The sequence below is a fragment of the Pimephales promelas genome, chromosome 15 (genome assembly GCF_988280905.1).
Source record: "Pimephales promelas chromosome 15, fPimPro1.hap1.1, whole genome shotgun sequence".
Lineage (NCBI taxonomy): Eukaryota > Metazoa > Chordata > Actinopteri > Cypriniformes > Leuciscidae > Pimephales > Pimephales promelas.
This window is the reverse complement of record NC_142783.1, coordinates 21849908-21860757: the sequence shown is the minus strand read 5'-3', so window position 1 is coordinate 21860757 and position 10850 is coordinate 21849908. Positions and strand designations below refer to the sequence as shown.

Genomic DNA, 10850 nt, shown 5'->3' with positions numbered 1-10850 from the left:
CATCGTTGCTATTAGATTAGATTTTACAGTGAATAATGCACAAATATTTTTAGAAGAGTAGCCAAACATTAGACAGTTCCTCTATTTTGTAGAACATGCGCAGGAAATTAGAGCACATACTATCCAATAACTCAAACAGACCACAGGCTGATTTATTCAGATATTTCAAAATTACCATGTTCATTAAGTCAGATCAGTAACATTTATTTACACATGCTCAAATGCTGACAGGTTTTTTCGCTATTACCAGGAAACAGTAGGTGAAATATCAGGAATTGGTATTTATATGCATATTTCTCGCAGATGTGTTCGAGGACTTTCATAGCTTTGCAAACAGCCTTTATTTCCTGAAACAAAAAACACATTTAATTAAAGCCTGGGGAGGTATTTTCAAGCACCATATCTGTAATCAATTTAGGTCAAAGTATTAGTTACCTTTTTAATCTCATGGAGAATAATGCCCTTGATCTCATGAATTGACTTCTTGCAAACCCAGCACGTAATGACGTTCATATCAGACTTCAAGGAAAACGTGTTTGAACATTAGTAACTTTATATCTATTTTATTGTATTGCATTATATAGTGTGTCAGTTTACCTCTATGCTTAATTCATGACTTTTGTCTTCTTCTGGAAAGTTCAGTTCATTTCTCTCCAGCATGTTCTTCCAATCTGCTTTGTTAGTGCTGCTACACTCAACAAGAACTGAACCATAAAAACAGACAACATTTATGTGCAGAATTGAATGAATGTGATTGTAAAAAATTCAGTAGAGCAAATGTGAGATAATGAAAAGAGCCCCAGTAGAAGTTTGAAGTTAAATGAGACTCACCTGAGCACATGATAAGCAGTCCCACATGAATGACAGGTGACATGATTCTGCAAATCTTCTCCTTAGAAAAAAGCTGCTTGGCTTCTACACGTCTGGGTGATTTTAAGTTCGGACACGCTCTGTGTTTGTCATGTGCTCTCCTTTTCTCACAGTTATGTGTAACGTTGAAGATAATAAATGTCTACGCAAGTCTTTTAAAGTGATGATGTTCAGGGCACCAAAACCACAGTGGACCAAATTGTCAAGTTTTAATGGAGCTCCTGTCAGCATTTTCTAACACTGTACTGTATGTCTGTTCAGTTCACCACCTAACCACCAGTAATACATACTTAAAGCAGATGTCCAAATTAAATGCTAGATTACACTACAAGTAAAATAGTGTAAATGGCTAAATTACCATCAGCTTATTAGGTTATTTGAGTTTCAGATGTGAATTTATGTGCTTTCTGCATTTAAAAAAAAAAACAATGAATCATAAACTCACACTGCTTTTCCATTTAAAACATTTATTTTGACAAAACAAAGGAAAAAGTCTTCTCTAAACAGCTGATAATTTGATTGTCTTAATCAATATTTGAACCTTTCTTTGCACATGTTGTACTTAATGCAGGACCTTAGAGGACTTCCTGGGAAATATCCTTTGATGACCCGATTTTTCACAAATCTGCCTAATATTCTACACGTTTTCCAGAAATATAGGGTGGGACTGCATACAGACTTTATTTTCTAAAATAGAAAACAAAAAAAAACAAAAAAAGATTTTTATAAAAATAAAGTTTTTATCATCAGTGTAAGACAAATAAATACATTTCTTGACATTTTCTGTGAATAGTTTCGTAAACAAAGTAACAGAGCTGTAACCATAATATGGCTAATAATACAAAGATATATCCCAGGAGGGCTTAGCAAATCATATTTATAAACTTTATTTTATCTTCCTTTTTAATTGAATAGAACTTTAAATTCCTTATGTTTTTAACAAACAAAAATTGAAAAACAGCTTCAGGAATAAAAGTGATATTTACCTTGTCAATTACAGCGTTTATAATGGGTATATATGTCTTTATCATTTTCATACATATACAACATTTTATGGCCATCTAGGAAGAGAAATAATAAGGGATGGTTATTAAGAAATTCCTTGCTAGAATTTATATTCCACACTACTGTCCTCCAAACTTCACCACAGGATTATTTTGTACATAATTTTTACTTTTAGCATGAGAGATGACAACATTCTTATAGATATATCCATTTTATTACCTTGGAATTACACAGATCTTCCTTGTTGTCATAGAAGGTGATTGTTTGTAACGTCTCACAACTGGCCTCATATGGAGAACTTTCAGCAGCAGCTGCACAAAATATAACATCAAAAATGTATATAATACTGTAAATTATAATCTTACAAAATGCAGAAAAAATGTGATTCTGATTTAACATTCCACTGAAGTTAATCATCAGATAAAATAAATGAGTCAAAGTACTAAAATATACCAATATCTTACCAAAGAGAATCACAAAAGATCCAACGATACAGGCTAGATACATTTTTCTAAAAGAGCACTCTAACCTCATTTCTTTTTTCCTTCTTTTTTCTGATATGAGCACAGACAAAGCTGCTAAATGAAGTGTGTTAAGCAAAGTAAGTTGAACCCTCCCCTAACCCTGGACCATTTGTTCCAATGATGTAACAAAAGTAGACAGTTGCATCTTGTTGCTGATCTCTATTATTGAGTTCAAGTTTACAAGTCAATTTCTGTTAAACATCATGGGTCTGGAACCGCAGTCCTGATAGTTCAATGCTAATTACCCAAGGTCAGAAACTTCATCAGTGTTCAATGTGCATTTTATATTAGCATCCTATACACCCAAAAGTTCCATTTTTTTTTTTTTTGTAAGATTGACAGCCCTCTGGTCCCCATTTACAATCATTGAATGGAAAAGAGCAGCGTTCAGATCCTGACTAACATCTCATAAATAGTAAACGTTCAATTTTTTTTTTTACTAAATTGACTACATTTGAAACTATTCTAAACAGCAGCTGAAAAACACCCGATATAAACTCCAATCTCCAGTTACGAGCAACTGTTTGATTAAGAATGGTGAGGAAACAAAAATGATCAAAAGCAGTATTTAAAAATATTTTTATTTGAATTTATTTGGTAACATCATAACTATAATTAATAAATCATTAAACATTATGCTTAACAGATCATTAGTTATATATTCACATAAATATGTGATAATGCTCATGTTAATGTGTACTAATTAACTTCAACATTCCAGAATAATTAACAGATCACCATTTAATGTAAATAGAAATGTTTACAAATATCGTTAAACTTTCCATTCATAATATGATCATGCTTTTTTAAAATCTACAAGTTATTTTGACAGATGGTCATGTGTCACTGAAGGCGAGTTGCTGAACCCATGTGGAATTCGTGACAGGAGTCAGGAGTGTCAAGTTTTAATGGAGCTCCTGTCAGCATTTTCTAACACATGTCTGTTCAGTTCACCACCTAACCATCAGTAATACATAAGCAGATGTCCTTAAATACTAGATTACACTATAAAAGTGAAATGGCTAGATAAAAGATAACCATCAGCATTATTAAATTATTACTTTTGTGTTTCAGATGTGAATTTATGTGCTTCCTTTTTGGCATTTTAGTATTTTTTAAAAAAACAAATGAATCATCAACACAATGCATTTGCATTTAAAACATTTATTACCTTTTGACAAAACAAAGGAAACAAACTGATATTTGATTTACCTGTTACTTTAGCTTTAATCATCATTCCTTTACATTGCACATTTTCTTTTTATAACAGGACTGTAGAGGATTTAGATATACAATTAAGAGCTTAATTTTCAACTTCTTGACAAGATTTGTACATTTTTTTCGGAGAAACTTGTTGGCATTGCATACAGAACGCATATACTATAAGAGAGAAAACAAATAATAAGATGGTTTTAATAAAAAGTAAACTTACATCAGTGTAAGACAATATAAGACACACATACATTTCTTGACATTTTATGTGAATAGTTTCGTAAACAAAGTAACAGAGCTGTAACCATAATATGGCTAATGATACCAAGATCCCAGGAGGGCTCAGCAAATCATATTATGTTATCTTCCCTTTTAAATGAATGTATGTGTTTAAGTTCATTAATAGTGTGTTTTCAACAAACAAACAAAAATTAAAAAAAAAACAGTAATTCAGGAATAAAAGTGATATTTACCTTGTCAATTAGAGCGTTTATAATGGGTATATATGTCTTTATCGCTTTCAAACATATACAACATTTTATGGCCATCTAGGAAGAGAAATAATAAGGGATTGTAATTAAGAAATTCCTTGCTAGAATTTATATTCCACACTAATGTCATCCAAACTTCACCACAGGATTATTTTGTACATAATCTTTACTTTTAGCATGATAGATGACAACATTCTTATAGATATATCCATTTTATTACCTTGGAATTACACAGATCTTCCTCGTTGTCATAGAAGGTGATTGTCTGTAACGTCTCACAACTGGCCTCATATGGAGAACTTTCAGCAGCAGCTGCATAAAATAATGTAATTATATATATAAATATATATATATATATATATATATATATAGGTAATCAGATCAAACAAATGAGTACTAAATGAGTACAAAAGTGGTACTAAAACATTTCTTACCAAAGAGAATCACGAAAGATCCAACGATACAGGCTAGATACATTGTTCTATAAGAGCAAAAACCTCGTTTTGTTTTCCTTGTTTTTTTTCATGATATGAGCACAGACAAAGCTGCTAAATTAAACAAAGAAAGTTGAACCCTCCCCCAACCCTGGACCAACTGTTCATTAGTTCCAATGGTGTAACAAAAGTATTCCGTTGCTTCTCATTGCTGATCTCTAGTATTGAATAAGTTTAAAAGACATCATGGGTCTGGAAACTTCAACAGTGTTTAAAGTGCATTCACTTTATTATTTTTATTTTTGAAGCTTGACAGCCCTGTGGTTACTTTCATTGAATGGAATTTATCAGTGTTCAAATCCTGACTAACATTATAATAAATGATGTCATAAAGTTCTAGTATTCTACTAAATTGACTACGTTTTTCTACAGCACCTAAAATATTCTCTATTGGGTTGATAAAGTATCATAAACTTCAACTGTTTGACTATGAATGGAGCAAACAAAAGTTTAAATTCTAAAGCACCATTTGAAAAATATTTATTTCACAGAATTATTTTAATTTTGCATAGATTTTTTGAACTGCATTGATGTGAATTATTGGGTCTTGGGGAGAGACAACAACTTTAATGAAAAAACAAGGAAATGCATTATTACAATCAACAGAAAATAACCAGAAAGTCACATGCATATTATTTGATTTTGAATGTGTAATTTATGTGAAACATAAGACAATCTTATACCCCAGGATCCACAAAAAAGCACCTCCAGTACAATAAACATCCATCTAGATTATATTTTAAAGGGGTTAAACATATCTTTTAACTGCATTTGTTGATCTTGTAATCACATAACCTCATCACTCTGCAGGTGGCTATAGGAGTACGTCCAGGAAAAAAGGTTCTCAGTATGGAATTTTTGTATCCGATGGCTACAGAATAGCAGAAAGATTTAAAGGGTTCAATCCATTTAGCACATTTTTTAACGATTTCCTGAAAAGCATAAAGAAAAACAGAAAACCCTATAGGCAAACATTCAAGTTGGTGACAAAAAAAATGTGTATGCATTGAAAATACACTGATATTCTATTACCAATTTTCTCTCAAAAAATGAAAAACATGCAGTTTTGGTCATTTTAAAAACAGATTACAGTGAAGTTAGCTAGTAACAGTCAATGTAAATGTATCCCATTACAGCCATTGTCACATTTGTTAGCATAACTTTATCTTCAAACATGTGCCCCTTGGATTCCCACCAGGGAAGAGTTTGTGCAGTATGATGTCCCGATATCTCCATGCACGCTTCAAGCAGATCTTTCGAAAACCCTCTATGAATTTGTAACAGACATTGTTTATCTTCTGTAAAATAAAAATAAAAATGTACAAAATAGAACTTTATGATTAAACGGAAACAACTGTTAGCTACAAAGCTATATTTTCTTTTTCATTATTAATTAAATGTCCTTGTGTGACACAAGCTGTCCAATGAATAAATTCACATTGAAGTTACTTCTAACTATTCTAACTTCTAGCTATACTCATTTGATTAAATTGGATAATCACAAATACTTTACTTAGACTAAATCAAACTTGAGCTTTTTCTCAATTGTTCTGAGACAACTGAACATTACCTTGGAAATCTTTAGATTAACTGCTTTCCTAGCTCGTCTTACGGCCTCTTGGCATACGCAACAGAAGATGATGTTCGGACGCTTTCTCTGCATGCGAGGAATGGGAAAATGAGCTCAAAAAATCAGAATAATGAAATGAATGAGTCTTATGCAAAGTGGCCGTAGTAATGTACGTACTGAGAAGTCATTTCCATAGCCGTCCGTCAAACTGTGTAGGTTTTCAGAATGCGAAGGCATTTCTGGCTCCCACCAAACTGAAAGAGCTTCATTTTCACTCTCTCCTAGGGCTTTCCATTAAATGAAAATGCTAAAATCACTATTTTAATTCACATAAACTGAATGATAGTATGATTCCATAGTAAATAAATCAATTCAAATCAATATTGGAATGTCAACAAATGATATATCTTACCTGAGCAAGAGATCAGAAAAACAAAATAAACGATTAAAAACATTGTGTCGGATTCAGGTACTGATTCCCTCTCACTTTCCTTTTTGCTTAATATTAGCTTACCAGCCTCTCTACCTCTCTCTCTCTCTCTCTCTCTCTCTCTCTCTCTCTCTCTCTCTCTCTCACTCTCTCACTCTCACTCTTTTTGTGCAGAGGCACAACAGACCAGTCTCAAATAACTATAAATGTGACATTGTTACAACTAAATACACTGCCGTCTAATTTATGAAATCAGGTCATTGGAGTCACTGCAATGTGATTAGGATGACCTTTCTTGGAGGTGCAGTATTAATATCACACACAGAAAATAAAAATACATGCACTGGGAAGTCAATTTAATTTTAATTTTATTAATTATTTTATTGTATTGTATTATTTTCATTTTATTTTGACCAAAACTGTTTCAGCAGTTTTTTTCTTCTGGTGATTTAAAACTGTTTACTCATGTCCTGTAAAGAAGCTGAGAGAAATCTAAAAAGCACCACAACACCACAGTGCTAAACGGTTGCTTTATCTTTTGTTTGAGAGGCACTAAATGTACTGTTTTTTTCTTTTAGCAAGCGTGAGAATAACACATGAGAAAATGCAGAAGCAAGTACATTTTTTCTGGATTGCTAACACACAATTCATGAAACATTTCACCATTTTCTTAGAACCAAGATCCAAACTGGAGTTGATGTACAAATGGAAAATAATTAGCGTAGCTGCTGTTCATAATATTAATCGTGGATAATGATGTGCCTTTGATATAAATGGATTACAAGGTTATGAGATGCATTATGTGAATGCTTGGCTAAAGAGATCTTTAATCTAGATTTAAACTGGGAGACTGAGTCTGAGCCCCGAACATTATCAGGAATGCTATTCCAGTGTTTAAAACTTAATGTGACTAGCAAATGTGAAAACGCTCTCCCTCCTTTTCCTTTAGCATATAGGCTACCACCAGAAGCCCTGAGTTTTGTGATCTTAAAAGAGTGTGATGGATTGTAGGATGATAGAAGAAGATTGGTTAAATATACAGGAGCTAAACTGTTTTGGGCCTTAGGTCAGAAGCATACTTTAATCAATGTGGAACTTAATATAGTTAACCAGTATAAAACTGATAAAATTGGTGTTATGATCATATTTTCTTGGTAAGAACTCTAGCAGCTGCATTTTGGATTCATTTTAGCTTGTTAATTGAGGATGTAGGACAACCATAATGTAGGTCTATTACAGTAATCCAGTCTAGAGGTCATGAATGCATGAACTAGCTTTTCTGTATCAGAAACAGAAAGCATGTTTTATAGCTGAGGTGGAAGACAAGTGGCTGTCTAATCACCCAGGTCTTTAACTGTAGACTAGAGGATAGAGTAACGCTCGTTTCACACATATGGCCTACTCAGTGTGCAGTGCGTACGGTACAGGAGCAGCAGGCACTAGTGCTTTCACATATGCTGCGTTTGCAGTGCGCAACTGATCCATCCGCGGCTTTACCACAAACACATTTGTATTTCAAAGTTATCAGCAACTTTTATTTTAAAAAGTTGTCAGCAGTGTGATTATCCTTTAAACACAATTTCAACAACGTACAAACTTTGTATTGAAGGGGAATATGTGTTCCCCATACTATAGGCTACTGAAGTGTTACCGAAATTTCCCTTGTATAAAGTTACTGTTACTAATAATTATACTGTATGTGTAATAGGAACCCTGTAGATTAATCTTTCATCTCTCTCTCTCTTTCATCTCTCTCTCTCTCTCTCTCTCTCTCTCTCTCTCTCTGGTGTTAGGATGCATTTTCTAAAGCATATAAAATCTACTTTCACCAAGCCCCTGACTCTTCTGACAAATTCAAACAATCGGCTCGAACCCATTTCAACTGTTCTCAAAATCAAACAAAGCTTTCAAATCATACACCCAGACAGTCAATATATAAACACAGCAGGGACCCCAAGAGAAAAACAAGTGATTTTTTTTGTCATCTCTGTATCACAGTTTTCAATGATCTGCCTGCTATTATGGCTGAATATTATATTTATATGGCAAATAAGGGAAGTTAGAGATGTTTAGGTTGCTGAACTGTCAGCTTAAAAAAGTGCATCGTGTTAGATTCACACGTGAAAACTGCACTTAACCCTCAGGTGCACCTCAATTGGGGGTAGCTCTTGTTATCTTCCCTGTCAAAAGTGACCATACACCTAAAAATGAAACTTCCTCCATCCCATAAACCAATGCAATTTATTTTTGTTCAATATCCATCCATTCATCTTTTGTATTTTAAAAAAGTTTTTCAATTAATTCAATATTTCAGATTAATATAGAGACAAGGCCTTTTAAATCCATTTTATTTATTTTTTAAGTCAAAATAGCACCATCTGTTGATGGAAAATAAAATAAAACAAGTCATTTCATGGTTTACATGCTTGTTGTATTAGCTCTCTATGGAGAGGCTTGTAAATTCTCTAGTTGTTTTTGGACAAAATTACTTTCTTTTAAGATGTGGATTTGAATGTATTTTTTTATAAATCCTCAAATATTACTTTTTTCAAGATTCATAAAAAATAAAAAATAAATTTGATGTGAAGTGTACACGTTTTTGCATTACTACAGTCAAACCTGAATACATGAGAAAGCGTTTGGTTACACGTAACATTAAAATTCAATTTAAAAAAATGTACAAAAATGAACAGGAATGCTTTATCACAACTATTATTTATAGATTATTATTAGTATTATTAATAATAAGATTAATCCATCTTAATCCAGTTTAATCCATCAGGATCTGATCTTTCCATTTTATTAGGACATACAAAAAATACAATTTCATGATAAAAAACAAAACTTTACTTGATATCAGGTTAAGTCGCCCCTTTGGGGGTCCACATTTAGCTTTTAATACCTTGTTATTTCAAAATATTTCATATCTGTTTGTCTGTTAAATGTGATGCAGACTTATTTCAATAAAGCACAGCACAAATAAGATCAGTAAATAAACTTTACTTTTGTACATAAAGTATATACACAGAAATATCATGACAATGCTCAACAATCAGCCAGCTTCTAAATTTTAACTCGCTTTTAATACCAGCATTTAACTCAAATTAAAATAATATCAAAAGACCAGACAAGATGAGTTAACTTTGTTTAAAATTAAATTAAATTAAATGTCTATACTTCCATGACATAAAGTACTAGCCCAACGCATTTCCACAACGCGTTTTCATTCAGAGCCAGCGTGACGTGACTGAGAGCAGCAGAAACGGAGGAGCAGAGCAGTGAGAGGCACTTGTCACTGCCCGGCAAGTTTAAAAGGCTGTATTGCAAATCCTTGTCGTCAGAAAAGTCCAAAATAAATCGTAAAAGGAAACGTGACCGTAGATTACAAAAAATATCAGTTAATGTCGGGATAGCTTTTTCCAGGTGGATAGAGATCAAATCTGTTCACCCGAAGGAACACTCAACGAAGTACTAATCCTGTCATAGCTTTTTGGTACATAACGGCTACCGTAGATGCAACACGCATTTGAAAAAGCGAGGCGCTGGAGAGCACAATTCGTTTGAATGCAAAATACATTTTCACCGCTAGATGGGAGAAATTCCTACATTGTCCCTTTAAGTAAAATAAAAGTAAATGGTCAAATTCTGAAGTGTTACTGATGGCAAAAGACAAAGACAAAAAAAAAAAAAAAAAAAAAAAACACCTGTACATTTATTGAAGAAAAAAAACTTTTATGGAAATATTTGAAGCATTAAATATGTTGCTTTGAATTTAAAACAGTGTGAAGTGAGTTTTAATGCTATAGTGAATAGTTGATTGTTAAAACTGCTGCAATTGCTGACCCCTTACACAAGCATTCAATAAATTAAATACAGAAAACACAATTCTCTCGGATGAGAGAAAGTATGACTTACATTCATTGTATGCGAAAAACACATAGAATGGGCCCCAAAAAGTATTTGGACACTTTAGCTAAACTTGAAGTATGCATATCATTGTATTAGATATCAAAATATCAAACCAAGTGGCGTTTAAAGAAATATAGGTTTAAGATTGAAATTAAATAATACATATACATTCTAGTTGTCAACAACCTTGATACTATTTGGTTAAAATTCGTTGGAAAATAAATGTCTTAGAAAAGTGAAATTTGTTCAGAGAAAAGCTTGGTATCATTTGTTTGCAGATGATTTGATGGTTTTGTTATTTAAGAACTCTGGCGAACAATGAATCTAATAAAACATCGGTACCTA

General features: G+C 32.7%; 1 protein-coding gene and 1 long non-coding RNA gene across 2 annotated transcripts; both read right to left on the bottom strand.

Annotated features, from left to right (window-relative positions):
- Positions 1-176: 176 nt before the first annotated feature.
- Positions 177-1205, bottom strand: LOC148973564 (uncharacterized). Its single transcript, XM_089120361.1, has 4 exons — positions 832-1205; positions 598-704; positions 436-519; positions 177-347 (listed from the first exon to the last, which is right to left on the bottom strand). The coding sequence occupies exons 1-4, from the start codon at positions 872-874 to the stop codon at positions 204-206; spliced, it is 378 nt and encodes a 125-aa protein (XP_088976487.1). The 5' UTR covers positions 875-1205; the 3' UTR covers positions 177-203.
- A 2274-nt stretch (positions 1206-3479) lies between these two features.
- On the bottom strand, positions 3480-6755 carry LOC148973563 (uncharacterized). The gene is made up of 7 exons (XR_016146602.1): positions 6579-6755; positions 6344-6453; positions 6167-6253; positions 4537-5894; positions 4323-4414; positions 4085-4159; positions 3480-3779 (listed from the first exon to the last, which is right to left on the bottom strand). It is a non-coding gene; the product is annotated as an uncharacterized LOC148973563 (long non-coding RNA).
- Between the last annotated feature and the right edge of the window lie 4095 nt (positions 6756-10850).

Bases quoted from the DNA above. Each gene is read 5' to 3' on its own strand.
- LOC148973564 (XM_089120361.1), bottom strand. From the start codon at position 874: ATGTCACCTGTCATTCATGTGGGACTGCTTATCATGTGCTCAG. The intron at 705-831 runs GTGAGTCTCATT...TTTATGGTTCAG, and splicing joins ACTGCTTATCATGTGCTCAG to TTCTTGTTGAGTGTAGCAGC. The intron at 348-435 runs GTAACTAATACT...TTTTTGTTTCAG, and splicing joins TTCTCCATGAGATTAAAAAG to GAAATAAAGGCTGTTTGCAA.